We start from the raw sequence: 20092 nt of genomic DNA on the forward strand, positions 1-20092 counted from the left end.
GTATTAAGTTTTAATCGTATAGACGAGCTTAGAGGATTTGCTTGCTAAACCTTGGTTTCTGCCTGGATTGTTAATTCATTTCTATTTTACGAGGATGCGGCAAAATGTAACGATAAAACGACGCCTATCGTTTTTTGGGATACTCATAAATCTCGTAAGCCTCTCTATTGATTTTACCTGCTTCACTGCCATTTTGCTCGATTAATCGTTTCAGTATTCCGTTATAAATTTTGCAACGGGAAGGATATCTAGCGGATTAACTCCCTTAATTATTTATACTTAATTACACCATGTTTAATTATACTATACGAGGACATTTTACTTAGAGAGGTAAACTTTTGTGCTGGCACTAGATAGGCGTTTCAGCGTGCTCATAAATCATATCAATATTTTGCTTAAAATATGCGAGGTTTAAAGTAGTTTAACATTTTCGTATGTACTTAGCCGACGCTTACCTCTCCTGTAGACAATTTTAAACACTAACATCCCGTGACAAGGTAAAATACACATGGTTAATCATTTTAACCGACACGGAAGATTATAATTATTTAATTTTATATACAAAGACACAAATTTAGGCCTAATCATACTTTTGTGACACTCTGTACATTTTGCAAATATGAAAATGAATGTAAAATTCAACTATATGTCCACTTTGCTTTTTTGTTCGTAAAGTTTAAAATACGCCCATATACAATGGAAGAGCCATATCATCTGGTCCTTCGAGCCCGATCTCATATCCCTTAAATTACTTTTGAAAGAAAAGAGAACTGCGTCCGCAACCACTAATTGATGTTCTCTTATTCGCAACAGTTTATCGCTTATCGATAAATATGTTCTAAATGGTAGTTGAATTCTGGTTCAAGTGAAAACGTACAGTTACTAATTTTATTTCGTTGATGAGTATTGAAGAATTAGTTTTAAAAAGCTATTTTGCATTGTTTAGCAGTAAAAGTTTCAAAATTATTACTATGTCTCGTAATCTCATTTGAAAAACTACACTTTCCACGTTAAGCCCCAATTCGCATTGAAATTAAATTAAATAATCCGAAGCTTACGTTTACTGGCAGGAAAATGATGGTAAACCACTAATGGCGCACAAAAATATTATATACCGATAAATTCCGATGCAAGAGATTTAAAAATGATCTCCTAGAATTGTTCATATTACTGGCTGTTAGTGAGGGCGAAATAATAATTAGTAAACATCTGTCCAAAACTGCTGAACCCAAATATCGCTGAATTTCTTGGCTAAATAAGTTGATAGTAAGATCCGACTCGGAGGACCGAAAACCGATTAATCGGTTCTTATTTAAATCCATCGCGAAGCCATATTAGTGAACAAGATTTAGAGTTAATTAGTTGCCAAGCAGCAAAAATGAAACAAAATGTCTCCAAAATGATAAAAATTGTGATTTATTGCTTACTAATTTAAGCGAGTTGTAACTTTAACAAAGGCAACAAAGCAAACATTATTAGGTCAACTTTTGCCTTGTTCTACTTTCTCACTACTCTAGTAATATCTTTGAATAAATAATAGGCAATAAAGCAGCACCGACTTCTATATTATACATTTTGAAAACTAGTGCATATTTGTATTCAAACGTAAAATATTAATGTTGTTGTAAATTATTATTATTTACTTCCGTGGTAACTAATCACAGGAAGAGAATTTCCTAGTAGGAGACATTTTTCCGATTTTTCCAACCAAAAAAAATTCAACACTATGTTAAAACTGCATGCAAATACCTATTTAGTTGTTGAGCAGGCAATATTGTTGAAAATGATAAAATCCATTTCTGAAATATTTCCAATATCTGCAAAATGTTTAGGAAATCTTGTAGGTTAAAAATACTATCGAATCTATATTTAAATCACTTTTACACGAGTTTTTGTTTTACGTAGCTAAAATGAAAAGTCGGCTTGAATGTACAGCTAGCTTCCTAAGTGTTTATTAAATGCCCCATCCAACTATTTGTTTTATTGACTGTAAATTGTTAAATGCGAGCTCTGGTGTTTAAAAATACTTGAAATAATCTATAATTAGGTTATTTAATTCGATCGACTAGCTGTGATTTTCATTTCCAATCTAATAAAATTGATTTTTATAAGACATTTAAGCGATTTGATTGCGGAATTATGGAAAATTGCTTGCAAAATTAGAGCTTTATAAATAACTTTGTTTGTGTGAATTACATGTAACATGTTTATTAAAGATTTATTTTCAAAACAACCAGGTTAATTCTCGTAAACCCATTCAGTTTCTCTATTGCTCTTTTAAAATAAACATATTTATAAAATCTCATTTCGTTTCATTAAAATATTTCATAATGACGTTACTTAATTTAACAGGAATAACAATTTATGGTTCGGATTATTCCAGGTCCAATTAAACCTTTGCTTTGTATTTTGTCTGGAATAATTACTGTTCCGTCTAATTTATGTACTATGTGCATTAAGAGATAAGTAGTGAAATCTCCAGATAATCGCTTTGCCATATCATAGTTGATTGTTCATAAAGTTCCTTTTAGAGAGCAGCAACGCAATTTTCGTAGTTTGTTCCATTTTTTTATTAATCAGATAATTGTTATTTGCCAGCAAATATTCCCCTGACAGTCAGCTTACATGTGTAAAGCAAACTTTCGATAACTAGTTGTTCATAAAGTGACTTACTATCGAAAATATTCAAATTTATCCTCATCACTTTATTATATCATTATATTATATTTTCTTAATTTAAACTCGTGCTTTTCCATGTACGTTAAGCTAATAAATATACTCATCTGAAGCAAGCCAAAGAATTAGAAACTTGCCCCGAGATAAATTTCTGTTCGAAAACATCTATTTAATTTTCAAGATTAATATTTACTCATAAAATGATGTTTAATTTAACCACGTGCATAACGTCAATATAGGATGCCTAAATTTATATACACACTGTATAAGTAAATACATACTTCATTTTTCTTACAATTTATTATTAGTTTACTGTAGCCAAGTTGTGTTAGCTTCCTTTTTTCGAGAGTCAAATAAATTAATCGACGGTTTTTCAACATCTCAAAATAATTAGTTAATAAGGCCAATAAATTTTAAATAATTTGTTTACGTTCGATGAAAAGTTTAGAAAATATTGTGTAAATCATTTATTTAGAGCTCGACTTTTGTTTTGAATAAAAAACGAAAACAAAATACTGTTTTTCTTTTATAAATTAGTAATTTTCTCTAAGAATTGTCTCCTTTTAGGTCATTTGAAGCTATATAACGATAAAGCAGAAGCAAAATTTGTCACATAATCGCAAAATATTGCACAATTTACCAGTGTAAAAATAAAATGAATTTTACAAAGCAAATCTCTACCATTTATTCCTTCACTTCTCGATTAATTTCATACAAAAAAGATCGTATTTAATTTGCTATGTAACCCGAGGGTTCAGTTTTGGGTTTCAAAAACACCAAAGCATTCAAATAAAAAGGGCCTTAAGTTGTTTATTCTGATTACAACACTAAAAAAATATTTGGTTGTTTTTTTGGTGAGTCGAGTTGTTCTTTGAATTAGAAAAAATTTCAAACAAAAAAAACCGCTCTTAGGGAGGAGTTAATTTGCGGTACTTTATAAGGGGTTTTTGCTTTTGACAGAGATGATCAATAAACAAACAATTTTTTTTTCATATTTTATCACAAAGAAAAGTGGTTAAAAGTATAAAATTTAGCTCGAACCGAACTGTTCCTGTTTAACACATACATATTCAATTTAATGGAAATATTAATTGGCCCTTAAGTTTCAATTTGCCAGTTATATTGACATGAAGAAATAAATCGGTAATATGAATACTGAGGAATATTGCTGGATTTTTAGTTTTTGCGTCCGAGCAGGTGAAAACTTGAAAAATCCTGATAAGATGTGCAAAGCGTTTCATCAATGAGTTTGCTCCATATTGTTGAAATTTTAAACGTCTAGGTGACTTCAGATTATCGATTAAAGAAATAATTTTGGATTTTTAACACGCTTAAACCGGAACTAATTGGTTACTTTATGCGAAACCCTATATATTTTAGTATTTTTGAATGCTGCACCAATTATTTAGGTAATTTTTACTGAAGAATTTTGCTTTCAAAGCAGTTCTTGAACTATTTAATGGTTTCCACGAAATTTGGCCCATTTCATCCTTCTAAAATATTTTAAATTTTTCTCTTATTTAATATTGAAGAGATATATATTAATATATGCGGGTAATTTCAATTATAGGGGTGTTTAAAAAACAAATATAGTCCTTGACTTAATTTAGATTCTATAACTAAATTTCTTTAATTAGAAACCAACTTTTTTATTTTCTTTTATTTTTATTTCTCGTTTTCGACATAAAAAAATATTATATAATGTATGTAGCTGAAATCAACAGCTTTGATCATGAAATACAACGTATTAAATACAAAGGTTTTTATCATGAAATACAACGCAATGAATGCGATTTTTTATTGAAACAAAGATAATGTTGGCCGTTACTTTGACTTAGTATAACTTCAAAGTTGTTCATTTTAGATACATACATTATTTGAAGTTTTTTACGCACTACATGAAATATGTAGAATATGATAAATATACAAAATGTGGGTTTCCAACTGAAATAACTTAGTGATAGGGTTTAAACCAAGTCAAGGTTTACGCTTGTATTTAAAGAGTTAGAAACTCATTTTCAAAAGATTTCCTCACACCTACAAGTTGATAAAAAAAAGTTGATAAAAATAAAAAATAAAATAAAGCAAATAAGTATTGCAATCTTATGCATACTGATATGTAATTAAATCATAAAGAAATCGAATATGTGAGTGACTGAAAAAACCTTTATAAAAACTCAAAAAAACATCAACAAACAATCCAATCACATCAAATCAAACAAAACACACAAACACTTAAAGAAGATGGCGAAAACAGATTAGACTGTCTGACAGTCAATTAGGGACTCAAATACCAACCGGAACTAACGTAAACGATATGGAAATCAATAAGAATAAAGAAAGATGCAATGAGAGAACACACAAAACGCTACTAATAATGAAAGCTTTCGAAAAGCAACAAAATCGTCCATATAATTTACTTTAAAAATTACATGGTTAATAAAGACTAATTTCTTTCTTACAAGAGCAGTAAGAACTTCCAACGATAGAAAGTAAATAGTACCTACGTATCAAGATTCGGAAATCTGGAAATTTCTAAATTTATATTTCTCCAATTTAGAGAAGTTGTTTAGGGACAGACCGCAAGGACTGAAGTGTTTACGAACAGGGAATAGCAATCCTGGATCGTTCAATTTTTTATGGGCAAACTTGTACTCTATCGATCTTAGGGCTGTCTTTAACCGTTCAAAACGTCTTCAAATAAACGGCTGATTATCTATCAAAGTCAAACCGGAAGTTAATCCCTACGACTTTGGTCCCGACATCCCTATTTGGTTAACCATTATTTTCTGATTATTTTAGAGACTCTCTAGCATTTTCTAGAAAGAAGAATTTTGATTGTTTCGAAATATCTGTAACACAAAATGAAGAAAAAATGCGTTCTCATTCTCTCACAAATTACATTATCATTTTAAGCAATGGAAATGAACATTGAGGGTATGTCAATCCAGTACTGCACACCAGAAGATAATATCAATTCTCAGGAGGATGAAGGCATTATGTGTACAAAATTTTCCCAATACCGCTTGATAGTTCTAGATATCCGGTATATGTTTCAAACGAGAATTTATCGCAGCTTTTCCTTCGAATTTTACCATTGTTGGCTAATAAAATCGCATCGCGAAAATTTAGCATTTTGCCAGCATTTTTAAAGCACCGGGAGAATTTAAAACAAGATATGCAATTTTAAACTGATTCAACCCACCAGGAATTGACTGTATCCGATACTCTCCTGCCCGAATCTCACATTGAAATTGTACATTCTCTACTGCTTAATTTAAACTTGCATGATAGATTTGTGTAACGTATGTGTTCAGGAATCTAATGTTTCTGAGACGTGTTTGTCGATCTCACAGCGTATCTTCTGTATTTTAATTTATCAGGAAGGAAAGCAAATGCGATAATAAAACATGTGTCATTTATTTTGTGGCGGTTAAGAGACTTACAAATAATTATAGTTTTAAAGTCTGGAAAGATGAAATTGTGAATTCCAATCGTAAACTTGAAAATTCTGAGCTATTAAAGAACCGTAAAGCAGTTGTTGAACAATGAAACTACTTATTAAAGGTATTAATAGACGATTGATATTACATTTTTATTTGACTCTTCTTTTCTTTTCTTAACAAACTTTTGTTTGATTTAGCTCGAAAATATTCAAGAACAGAGTAGATTAATTTCTTAATTTCTCTCAGTCGGTGGATTTTTTAGTACTTTTAGTTTTTAAGTGTGTTCCAACTCATTGTCTTCACAAATCTTGTTTGCTTCTCGTTTGAAAGCTGTAAAAGACGGTTCCATAGAGCTGATTTTCATATAAATCACATTGATATTAAACACTTATTCGATTCAAGTGAGCACTCAGACAGCCAAAATGCTAGCGGTTTGAAATTGCATTTAACTATAATAAATTGAAAGCTGTTAGCGCACTCACACAGTCAATAAAAGCTCTTCTATTATCCAATTTATACCATATTTACATGGAAATGCCATACAGTTTAATAAATATTTTTTTAATTGACCTATTGACAACAGTGCCAACTTGAATCTGAATTTACTACTTCATTTTGTTACAGCCACTTCGTTTTTTAATAGAAATATGTGGAACAGGCAAAAGCTTTTCAATATTTGTAAAAGTTTATTTGCTGTGAATTAATGTACAATATCTTTTCCCAGTTACGGACAGAATGCGAACGAGAAATTTATTAAAAATATACTCTTGTAGTAAGTAAACAAAAATATTGTTTTAAATTCTGGAGAGATTCTCGGAATTGCTGGATAACTCACAAATCTCGAAAAACTGGAAAGGCTATTTAATTATCTGACAATACAAAACGGTAGCAAGAAAGTAAAAGCGATAAGAAAAGTATGTTGATTTTACGCGCTTTTAACAAATGTTGATCAACATTATTATTAAAAGCTGCTCAAAGGCCAATAACTTTTAATATGGAAAGCTCTGGAAAAATGCCATATCTCGATCACGGAAAGTCGGAGCGGAACCAAGCTGATTTCAATCGATTAGGGTCGAAAAAAGTTCAATTTGTTTGGATGTATTAATGGTGTATTTGGAGCGCGATTTACAATCGCTTAGAATTTCGTACATCGCTTAGAAATGCGTTGTACATATTAAAGGTAGAATTTCTGAACATGATAGTTGTACTGATAACGCAGAAAAAGGATTTTCTGAACCAATTTTATTTGTTCAGTTTATGGAAGTGTGTTCATACTGTGGAAGTAATTTAGTAGCCTATGTTATATATAGCATAGGAGATATATTTTCAGCGTGGCAAAAAGTATTTTGTTGGAAATATCTGGATAATCGCTGGATTCATTTTGATAGTCTTTTATGGGCTGTCTTTTGACGACTATTTTAGTTGCCACTCTTAGCTATTTGCCCAAGTTATCCCCAAAAAACTTTGACAAACTTTTTCTTTAAAACAATTACATAAGAACTCAAACTATCGAATCGCATTGACCAGGTTTTAATACAAAGCCATGCTATGAGGGTAGCGTAAAAAGTATTTAATATAAAAAATGTTGATCTAACAATTATACCCAAACTTTGTATAGACCCAAAGTTTCAATGAGATTGAAACTCAATTGTTAAAAATGTATGAATGGTTGTAATACGTCACCTCTAGAAAAACTTCAAGATAATATTCCTCATTACGTTATTGCAGTTATATTAGAATACTCATGTAATACTTTAAATTATTCAAGGAAAGAAATGTCTATTTCCATAAAATCCACAAGAAGTAAAACTTACTTTTAACGATCTTTACCGCGTAGTTTTTCGCTGCGAGCATAAATTAAGCTAAATGAAAATATACCAGGCCTAACAGCTTGAAATCTTGCTTGTAAATTATTCCAAGAAGCCCGTGGCATGTGCGCCTTACATAATTCCGGGAAACCGGAAAGGAAATTTCAGGAACGAATTTCGGCCTCGATAGTTTCTCGATCAAAGACGGCTGATCAAATTGGGAAGTTTGTATGAAAAGTTGTGTTAATTTTTATAATTGATCGTTTCCATGATGTCTTCGGATTAACGAAAAAACACGTTACCATTGACTATAATTTTATAATATGTGACGTTAACGTAGCAATGAGAAGAGATATTTTTTTCTAAGCATACATGAGGAACAGAGTATCTAACATTCCTATGACTACTTCTTTTGGCTGATATTTATAAATGTAAAGTGCGAGATTTCCTGGCACCGAGCCATATCATTATTTCCGCCCCAGAAAGGGATGACGACAAACCCTCATATGATAGAAAGCATTCAAATACGAATTATTTAATTGACCAGTAGCATGAAAACAATGAGCTTTTCCATATAAATTTTCAGACCGATAGCAATTCAATAGTCAAAACTTATTATACAAATTTGGATATTGAAAAACAGCCTTTAAATAGATAAAATGATTTTATCTACTCTTGACAAGAGACAGAAATTAAAATTCATGCGTTAATCATATATTTAAATTTAATTTAATGAAGAATAATGCCTTTTGGCGGTAAATTTTGCATAAGTTTTAAGTCTGCGGACGACAGGAAAATACTAATTTATGAGTTAGGCAGGTAATGATTAAGAAGTTCTAAAAGAGGGAACGTCTATGTGATACCTGAAATCCTCCAAAACTGCCTGAATAATTCATAAAACTGTAGTACAATCTATAAGCGGTTGCTTTTTAAAGTTACCTTCACATTTTCTTATTCCGTATAGAAAGCCTGTCAACTGCATGCTGCTTATTTACGCTAATTAACTACTTTTAATTGAATTATATCTGTATTTATTCTACCAAATATTAAACGTTTATATGTTTCAATAATATACATTTCTTTCAGAAAAGTTTCTGGACTCCAAAGCAATAAACAAACAACGAAATGACATCTGGGTCGATATCTCCAACCCCCAATAACTCCCCAGCAATGGCTCAGCGGCCTCTACTCATTTCTCGAGATATTGTACCAAGAATCAGCAAGAAAACAGTAGAATTTCAGACAGATAAGGATGATAACGATTTTGACGACAAGTAAGTTTTTACACAATTTGTTCCACGAAAGATGTTATTCAATAACATCTTGTTGCAACATCTATAGGCAAGAAAACAAAGACATTTTTACAGAGTTTGCTTAGTCTAGGACATCGGAAAATATTCACTTCATGTTAAAGAACTGAAAATTAATCTTAAAACATCAGTAATATTAGTAGTTTTATGACAAACAGCGAAACGTTTGTTAAGAGCGTTTTAGGCAAACATCGTTTCAAGCATGACGCAACTTTTTTGCTCCTGTTTCAGAAACAAATTGAGGTAACGGGCTCACTTCTACACCGCTGAATAGAGAATTAAATAACAAACATTACTGAAGTGAAGCATTGTTTGGAAATGGATAGGTGGTTTTATACAAAAAGCGAAAGTTCAACCTATTTTTTTGTTTTACGCGGTTTTGGAAAAATTTGACCATCGGCTCAAACATGACTCCGCCTTTTTGCTCATATATGACTATGATAATATGACTATAATAATATGACTATATGAATTCGATAAAAGATTGGGACATCGTTTCAAACATGACGCCACATTTTTTCGCAAATCATAATATAAATAATATCATCAAATATCAGGAATAAATTGAGGCAACCCGCTCACTTATACACCACTAGATTAATTAAATAACACATTGATCAAATGCACCATCTATGAAAAATATTATTATTAGTTTTCAAACTAGAAACGGAAGTTTAACATGATTTTAGCTCTACGCGGTTTTGGCAAAATTGGGCCATCAGCTCAAACATAACGCCGCCTTTTTTGGTCATTTCTCAAAAATTATTTGAGCTACAGCATTCGTTTTCATTCCACTGGATAAACGATTTAAAAGCTCACTTGCCAAGTGAAACACCACTTAGTAAATATCGATAGTTTTTAACGCAAAAAGCGAAAATAAAATATTACACATTTAGGTGCAAGCTAAGGTCATCGCTTCAAACATGGCGCCAGTTTTTTCCTCATACCCCAAGGAAAAATTGAGCTACTTCGCTCATTTTCACACCATTGGATACGGAATTAAATAGTTCATTAATCAAGTGAACCATCGTTTAAAACGATTGGAAGCTTTCACAGAAAAAGCGAAATTTCAGCATCATTTATAGTTTTACGTGGTTTTGGGAAATTTGAGCCATAGTGAGCGATCACTTGTTAAGAATCATTTGAGCTACACTACACGGTTTTAGACTACAAGATATTGGTAGTTATCAAACCAACTGCAACATTTAAATATTATACATTTAGAACATCGAACGTCCTTTTAAATTACCTTGTATAGTATAGTAACTGAGTTTTTAGAGAACAAACATTTTTCTTATTTAAACTTTCTTTTCTCATTGTATTGACGAAAAATGTTCGAGTATGGTGTGCAAGTTATCACTTTATGTAGTAATTTGCCAACACATTAATCAAGGAATAAGGATTAGGGTTAATTTTCTGTTTCGAATTACATTTTAGGTTAACTCAATTATTTAAATGATACGCAAAATAAAATTGCAAACTAATTTTATGTTTTAATCGTATGGAATTAAAATTAAATAAATGCCGAAATAATTGGTGATAAATTTTTTAGGACCTATTGAAACCAAAGTGCAAGCAAACCGATTAATTTTCGAAGCTGTTTTGTTTAGAGCGATAAACTTGCTCGAATCCTGACTATTGAATCCATCCAACAATTAGGACAGAATGTTCTGAACTGTTCCTTAAACGCTTTGTTTAAGAAATAGAAATTTGTTGTTGAAACAGACGTTGCATAAATTTTATGTAGATCACGAGATAAATGCAAATTGATTTAGCCCCAACGAAGCGACATCTCCAATTATTTCCGAAACCATGCAAAATTCGCAAAATCTTTACTTACAAATTCTACCGATTTATTTATTAACTATAATTTTCAAATGTTCGTCAATAGAACAGTTTCCATTCTCTCTTTAACACCCAACACATTATATTAATGGATCTCCAAATCTTTCACCATCGAATAGCTACTTGATTATGCAATTTCGATTTATTACAATGAATATAAGGCAAAATAAATTTATTTGCATAGCACGATTTCTATTCGTTACATTTATTCGCCATTTTCGTGCAAAGTCTACATGAGCTTTTGGAAACAAATAAAAAGTCTATATAACTGTTAAACTGATTAAAATCAAGTCATTCGACTGAAAGCTTTTCTAAGCTTAGCAAATATTGATCTTTGTGTGATAAAGTCAGTCACAAAATGTATGGGTGTTCATCAAATATATATTCACATGTTTCAATTTTGTCATAATACCAAAGTTAACTGATTAACAGTTCTCTCAATACTCAGTTATTCAGCTAAAGCAGTCACTGGACTATTTATGGGGTTTGTGCCCACCCCATGCATGTTTAGTAGGTATAAATAAATTATTTTTTTGGTTTCGCACTTACAAAAATTAAATGTTTGGGTCGTTCATTTATGTATTTTTTATTTCACGATAAAATATTCAGTATTAAATTGGATTGTATTGGCTTTTGCATTGTCTAGAACCAAAATGTTACAATCAAATTAAATATTATAATTTTCATATTCAACTATGTTGGTTGAATCTGTTAACAAATCCATACTGTGGGTGTTAATTAAAATGTCAACTTGCATTTTGATGGTTTCTTTGTTAGAAGTTTATTTTCACCCCTTGCTTTTTAATTTAATTATTTAGGTAAAAATTGGGATTGGTAGTAATACGACAAATTTCAATTTTTGAAACTAAGCGTTTAAGGATCAGTTAAGAAAATTAATTAGTCTTAATTGTTAGGTGCTTCGGGCCAGTTTTTATTAACTATAACTCTTTTCGTCATCATCATCTTGATTCTTTCATATAATTATCGATTTAATTTGCGTTTGAAAAAGATTGCGTGGGAAGCAAAAGTTCAGGCTCGCCTAAATTGAACGTTTATGTAAATTTATTTGTCCGGTAGTATTTATTTACGAATATTTTTCGTTGAATCAACCAAAATCCTCTTTGTGAAGAAAAGCAAACTTGCATTAACTAGTTAAAAATGCAGTTGATACATTTAATTATTAAAGAAAACACTTGAGATAAAAATTGTGAAAAGCACGTTTAAAGTTTAAGAGGGTCCATTTTGTCTTGTGCTCGACTTCGACAGTCTAGTTTTTATTAGAATATCTTATCTTTGACAACATTTTTGCGATTCAGCATTATGAAGGGTATTGGTAATTAGTTACGAGCTTTTAAATTTTAAAATATGAAAATCTACCATTTGAACAAATAAATAAATAACGAGTAGTCAATCGAACATTATTCAATATAATACTGAATATTATTAAATGTTGAAATTATCAGCCATTCAGCTACATATAATTTCCAGTTGAGTGTTCTGAGGAATGTCCAGGGTAATTTGTTTTAACAGTTCCGACTTCCGGTCCCATAAAAAGAAGTCTAGAGGAGATAACCGGGTTTGGAATTCATTTATAAGCAAAATCTCATAAGGTGGACCTAATGAGGGAAAGCTAAATTTTTCTGTAAGACTAGATTTTCCATAACTCCGATCAGAGCTGAGTCTACGACATTTCTCAATCAGGCAGGTTAAAACTTCCTTGCAAATAACTGAATATAATTTAAAAGTGTTTTAAATTCGGTGCTTTTTACTATCAGCACGTTTTAATGCAGGAAATTACATTTTAATTACCGTGTAATAACAGGTGCGTTCCTATTTGAAAAATTAGAGGTAAAATAATCGTGGGTATAGGACTTATTCAAAACACCGTAATTATGTTTAAAATTTAATACACCAGCTGTAGATGGAAATTCTTCATAGTTGATAATAGTTTGATTAAAGTAAAAACTAACTTAACAACCTCTTCTCTGCTGATATGAAATAAAGCAATATTACAAATTTTCATACAATTTACTTCAAATTAACTCTATAAATCGAGACAAATTAGTTTTTTTCTTTCATATTTGCTGAACTAGGAAAACAGTTTATTGCTGTGTGATTTGTTTCGTTAAGCTTTTAGTGGCATTAGATTAACTACTTCAAGCAGCGCAAAGCAATAAAATTTAAATAAAACAAGTAACTGAATGTTTACTCTTTGAGGCGGTATTTAATTGTTTTGCGGGGATAAACTTTTGCAAAAATCCACTAAACTGGCTTTTATAAAGTTTTAATTTAGTTCATAATCCCATAATTTCAACGGCGCAGGACAAATAGTGGCTTCGGTCTCTCTCAGTTGCAAAGTAAACGGGAACATCCAGAGAAATATTGCAGTCAGTTACAGCGCTCCCGACCATGGAGTCAGATAACTACAATATGAAGCGCTGTATGATTGGACGTGAAAAATTGCGCTCCAACTTTGCAATTTCAAAGTTTTGCAAAAAAGCGTTGTTGGAAATGGAGCCAAATTGTAAATAAATTCGACAGAAATGTATCGTGCATTGGACACTTGTTGGTGCCGAAATGAATTTTATTTATTGAAGTGTATAGCGCGATCGGGAAAACTTCAGTGTAACATGGAACGTCCCAAGACTTATTAGTTAAGTGATCGTGGTACTTTAATAGACAAAAATTAGAAGGTATTTCATTTTTTGCCGATCATTTATTACGACGACTCTGTGATTCTATATGGGAAACTGTCGATGATAATGCAAGACCTCATATAGTGAGTTAAATGTGGTTTGTACAAGTAACATTAGTATTTCCCCGCTCATTTACTCCCCTATATGTAGATCTCTATAATTGCGGGATATCCGAATTTTAAAGGCGACTTAATTTATTGAAATGTCATTGTGCGGGACGATAAGATAAAGTTCAACATTTTGCAGGAATATGATTTTATAATCACTATTCGCTTAAGGCTGCTTAATCTAATAAGGTACACCTTATGAAAATCTAGAATCTTTAGAATCAACTATGTTTGCAAACGTTGCTTAACGGTTAAAAAATATAAAAAAATATCAGGCAAATGATTGCGAGATATATCCTTCTGAACAAAAGAGTCGGGTTTTTCACTAAAAAACTATGATCAATTGTCGCAATCAGATTTTGCTTCGATTAAACCTTTTATTCAACCTCATGCATTTTTAATTTCCAAAAGTATCTCTTCACCTACTCATTAAAACCCTGCATTGTTCGAGACAGCTGACAATTTCGTGCCCTCAATTGTAATATTGTATCACAGTTAACTTTACTAAATAATACATATTTTTGATACGTAGTAAATTTTCAATTAAACTGTGTCCGTTAGCAGCTGGTATTTTGCAACATAGTGGCACATTAGATCATTGAATTCATGAACCGAAATCGATGCCGTTAATTAATCATTATCACGTTTTATGAGAAACCCAAGAGAAATTAGAGTAATAGTTTCAGCTTCGTTAGATTAAGAATTGAATTATCAGGAAGAAAACAGTGTTATTTAGTTCCTTCAAATTACGTTTTGGTTGCTGTTTCATCCAGAAGAAATAAAATGCTTTGAGGGACTTAATATATGGATAATTGTTTTTTTCTGCTACTCAAATTGACTGCAGCCTATGTACACTTCACAACTTATAGAGTTTTCAACTTACCAAACATTAAGCATTTTTGTGTTGCAAAAGCAGCATTTTTTTATTGTGGGGAAAGTTTAGTCTTTTGCGGCGTAGCATTGCGTGCTTCGCCAAGTATTTTTGCAACTAGTCGAATGCAGCTGGAGAGGTTGTAACTAAAAATCTTCATTCCAATTCCAATTTCAAATTTTCAGCATATAGTATAATGGTTTATATCAGTAAATTCTTCATTTTCGATAACGTTAGCGTATGTGTTTTAATAACCCGAATTGCATCACGTATGATATCTGACTTCAATCAGTTATGAACTCACACAATATGAAAAGTGTATCTCGTTTCTCCACATAATCCTGTTCAATTGATTTTATTAGTGTTGCTTAATAACGTTTTCCAATTGTCAACCTTAATGTTAATTGTATCTGTATTACTTAACAAAATATAAAATATTTGTTTTAACTGAAAATTATGAGATTATCGGACTTCCAGGTCGTCGCGGAAAATTGATTTCCGAAGTTTTTGTTTGAAACGTCGGGAAGACATTCCTTTATCACGACAGCCTAAAAGCCTTAAAAACTCACCAGTTTTAATAATGGAAGCTTAACTCCTTTGATTGTTTGCGTCTCGAAATTTCAACAAATATTTTAACTAGAACTAAATTCAAGTTATATGTGTATATGTGTTTTGGCAGTGACGCACTAATTGTCGTTATTTTTCTATTACTTGTCCATTGAGCGAGAGGCAAATTTGATATTATTAATGTAAGTGTTTTTTTTTATTTCAATTTCATCAAATTGTTATAATTCTCGGAAGTATGGAAGAATATTCAAATTATTGATTTGATCTTTTGGCGAATGTTAGAAGTTTCTGTGGATCTTCAGTTATCATTTTTCATCAATTTACCGAGACATTTCCTATTTGTGTGTAGGTATGTTGTGTCTGGATACCGAACATGCCTAAGCAATGTTGTGAGGGCGAACATCGGTCATTTTGCTTATTTTTCCACCACAATCGCGTAGATATTATAGATCCTAATTTTTTTCCTCTTTTCTTCATAAATTGACCGCAGGTTTACCCCCATGAATATAAAATACTGTAACGCTCACATTTAACACCAACTACTGTACAATTGAGACAAATTAACGAAACTAAAGAAAGTGACTTACTTTCCCAATTACTTAATTGTTTATATTGTGCAAATTTAACTTGACAGCGTCAATCATTTAATAGTGCTGTTATTTTGTATTATCTAAAAATATGTTTTCACTGTAAACCGTTTGTTTGTTTAATTTTACTTTTGTATGTGGTTGACCTGTCGCAAATAAATCCATGTGGCGTTTAATCCAAAAAAATATGTATAAATAGAAATAAATATCCCATATCTAAAATAAAATTTCTTTCTAATTCAGGACTAGCTTGTGAAAATGTGTGCTATTTATTTAATTTAAAAAATCCAATTAACCGTTTGCCTGTAGGCACCCAATATTTTTCCATTTTAGTAAAATAAATCCGGCAGCTTATTTTCGTATGCAGCAATTAGAAGCACGTAATAACGATTAAAAAAACACATCGTCTAATTTAAGTACTAGTGAGATTTAAAATCAATATACAAATAATAAATCAAATGCAGATTACATTTAACAGGTCCAATAATATTAATAATTGCCTGCTTGCTGTTGCTCTCAATATTTTCCATTATAGAAATATTTCCTTGCATCACCTCGCTTTAAGTAGGCATTTGATGGATTGTATTAACACGTGTTGCGAGAGTGACAGCCTCAGAATGTGAAGATGTTTTTATATCTTACCGATTTCAACATGCGAGTGTTTGTTGCTTCGATTATTATTACCATAAGGGCACGATTTATTTAAAATAATTATTTACGCTACATTGTTCGTGAAAGAAACATGTAATTGTGTTACTTGTTTGAAATGCAACTTGTAATCAAAATGTAGAAAATGTAGATCCTCTTAATATAATAACTGAAGAAAAAAACGCTTTCTGAGAAAATTAATTCCAAATTGACGCTGATAGTAATCAACGATAATTAAATAAAATGTGAATAAAGCGTTACGCCTCATTTTTGCTATTCTGGATTCAAACCTAACTCAGACATCACATTAGACGGACGAAAAAACGCTTTTTTATATTAAATAATCAATCAATTCGTAGTAAGGTAAATGTTTCTGCGAACTGTAAATATGCTTGCTAACCTTGACGCTGCTTTTGGCGATAATTCAGTAGCTTTGCAGTAAATATCGGTATTTTGGAGGCATTTTTCAAAATCCCGATAAGCTTTTTTTAAATCAAAAAATATTCTAAGGTCCACATCTTAAATGAAAATACAACAGCAAGGCATATAAATTTGCCCACCTTTAAAAATTCACCCTTTGGGATTTCTGGGACTGGGAAAGTCTTCAACAATGTTCATGTTAAATGTCTTCAATATCAATTTGGCATGCCTTGCTGGAAGGAAAACATATTATTTATAAATGCGTATAGGGAACATCCGGAACTAGTGGACACCATTTATTCTATTCAAATGTATTTTAATGTTTTGTAACTTTCTCTATGAGCCATTAAACACGACAATGCAATTAAACTCGCTACTTAAACCAGTAAAATAGTCAATGCCTTTAAATCTATGTACGCATTTTGTATTTTTTGGGAAATATAGAGAAAGCAGAGTTTTGCATTATCCAAAATTTTGAGCTTTTGAGTATTCAACAGTAGCATATTATTCTGATTTTATTTATTCTTAGAAGTAGTTTAATTTTTTCGGATATTGCTTAAGACATTGATAAGGGAATTTTCGTGTTTTTTTCACTAAAATTTATTGGATGGCAGTATTATTTCCACATTTTTAGAGCATTGTCAAGACACTTTCATTCACATTTGGTATGCCGAACGTGTAATGACCAGATTAAAGCATTATGTTAACAAAACTTCTACGTTTCTGAACAAATCCGTATCGATTTGTTTTGTAAACCCCTGAGCCATCGGAATCGAAATATTCGAATATCGAATGGAATTTGTTATATTCTTTTCCAAACTCTAGGTACGTGCAACACTATGTAGGCACATGTTTCTTCCTTAATCCTCTTTAATCCTTTACTGAAGCTAAAATTTCAAATAAAAAATGCGTTAATTTCACTTTGAAATAAAAATTATCGGTTTGCCTACCGTGAAAATTCAATTTCGTTGATCGTCGTCCCTGTTAACTTTGACTTTGATGCTGTAACATAGCCAGGTACCGTAATCTCATTATTGGGGAAAAAAATTTCCATTTTTCACAATGCTGGGAAAATGTTCAAAATAGTGAGACAGAAGCACTCATTTCCAAACCTCTCAACGATAAAACTTTTCCGCATAGCTGGCGCCTTATCAGCCTATTCCAGAAAAAGCAAACTCTAAAGCATACAAGCTGATATATCCAGACCAACCAACCAAGTCTGGAGACGACCCATAAAAAACAACAGTGTGGAAAATCTAGCTCAAGCAAAAATAAAATACATTAGTAAGAAATCAATCAAAAATAAAAAAATACTAGAAACACTAGAAACGATAATTTTAAGTATTTTGCTTCACTGTACTACATTCTTATTTAACTTTTCATCTAGCCCTAGCGTCTTTCAAGCAACACAAACTCTTAGATAAGTTCTAACTATATATAGAGCGCATTGACAAAAAAATAGCTAAATTTACCCCATCGTTTATTTATGTGTGTAACCCCGTAATATAATAATTAGACTGTTCCATAAATAGCAAGTTTAATCTGGAAACTAATCTTCCACTATTAAAAAATCATAGGTGAATTTCCGGAAATAATGTTAATTAACCTGAGTATAAATGCGTTTTCATTAGTAGCTAACATGTCCGCACATGTTCACAAGCCGTAAATTGTGCGGACAATAACCAGCAATAAAATGAAGTTTTATCTTTGCTTTACATTAAAAAGTGCTCTGCTTTAGTTTGCAGTAAGTAATCTACTGTATTGAATTTTTGCTCAGTCAAGTGAGTTCTAATGGAATCAAATTGAAAAATGCCGATAAATTAATTTCCAGACTCAAACCGTCTATCGCCCAAAAATGTGTTTATTGCAGCCACTGTTTTGATCCTCGATGCAATTTTCAAATGTTTTGTTAAAATACAAATATTTCTTTTTCGGAATTGTTATCGAAGCTAAGGAATAATTTATATCAATGTCCAAGTTTCTGAACACGTAATAGCTTCAAGTGGCAATTTTCAAAGTTCCGTATTATTGGACTTTTGCGCTTAAAAGTTATATGATCTTCTGTGTTGGATACAAGCTGTTTCAAATGCCGGACAGTCACCGAGTTGGTCTATGAACTAATCGGAAATTATTTCACTTTTAATTAAATGTCAATGGTTGTGTAGGTTCGCCAATTTATCTTCGAAATTCACATCTCTTCATGTAACTGGGAAGCTTCCATTTACATTTCACTTTTTATTTTCCCACATCGCAACGACCCGCGAGAATATTTTATATACAATATATAAAGAGATGCTCACTGGTTTACATCGCATATATTACGCATTTTTATGGAAATCTATCTAAAGCTTTTCCACAATTTACCTTTGAAAGCTTTACCAACAAACAGCATATTTTACCTTTGGCAAATAGATTCTAACACAGAAATTTTCTCGGTAACATATATTTCCATAACACTACCAATCGAATTATTTCGAGATATTTAGCATATTAATTCCGTTATAAATTTTGCTCACAAAGGGCAAAATATCCCACAGAAACACAACTAAAATCCTATTAGTACAACTGGCAACAGTATTAGAAAATTAATTTTGAATGCGATTTACGCTTCCAGAGGAAAAACTAAAGTATTATTGTAGATATCGTTAACCGTCAAGACGACATGAATTAACAATATTTTCTGGCTTCATGTTCATTTCTTATGCAACAGTCTTTAATCACTTTCTGTGAGTCTTTACTGAGTTTAATATGTTAATGAGTTAATGAGTCTCTTAATATTCGAATTTAGTAGTAGAGTTTCTGAATCTTATTTATATCAAAGAGATTTTATGCGAGATGTTTTAAAGGAACGTAATTAGTTTTACCCAAAAACATCTGATGTGAGGTTTTACCAATATCAAAGACGCAAATCGAAAGATGTTTTTGAGAGAAAGTATTTTGAATTAAAAACGAGAGAGAAGGATTAGAAAATAAATATAATTTGCTGTTATCAAAAGGATATGCAATAAGGTGTAATTTTATAGATAAGTTCTATATTGTTGAGGCGGATTCATTTTTTACAAACTTCTTTTTGGGTATTTCGCCTCAAAAATTTTTGTCTTTAAAAAAGAC

The 20092-nt window shown here is 31.3% G+C and overlaps 1 protein-coding gene across 3 annotated transcripts in view; it reads left to right on the forward strand.

The window, feature by feature from the left end:
* Positions 1 to 20092, forward strand: part of LOC109533863 (potassium voltage-gated channel subfamily KQT member 1) — a 69233-nt gene that overhangs the window by 8125 nt on the left and 41016 nt on the right. Inside the window, exon 2 of one of the 3 annotated variants that reach the window (XM_019899369.2) lies at positions 9017 to 9204. In XM_019899369.2, the coding sequence (XP_019754928.1) occupies positions 9056 to 9204 (149 nt within the window). In that variant the 5' untranslated portion in view covers positions 9017 to 9055. Of the gene's footprint in view, positions 1 to 9016; positions 9205 to 13483; positions 13865 to 20092 lie in introns of those variants that run through there. The other 2 variants (XM_048666596.1, XM_048666598.1) reach the window with 2 other exon arrangements.

Source organism: Dendroctonus ponderosae, unplaced genomic scaffold, assembly GCF_020466585.1.
Source record: "Dendroctonus ponderosae isolate FM_Combo_2020 unplaced genomic scaffold, Dpon_F_20191213v2 Dpon_F_20191213_1, whole genome shotgun sequence".
Taxonomy (NCBI): Eukaryota; Metazoa; Arthropoda; class Insecta; order Coleoptera; family Curculionidae; genus Dendroctonus; species Dendroctonus ponderosae.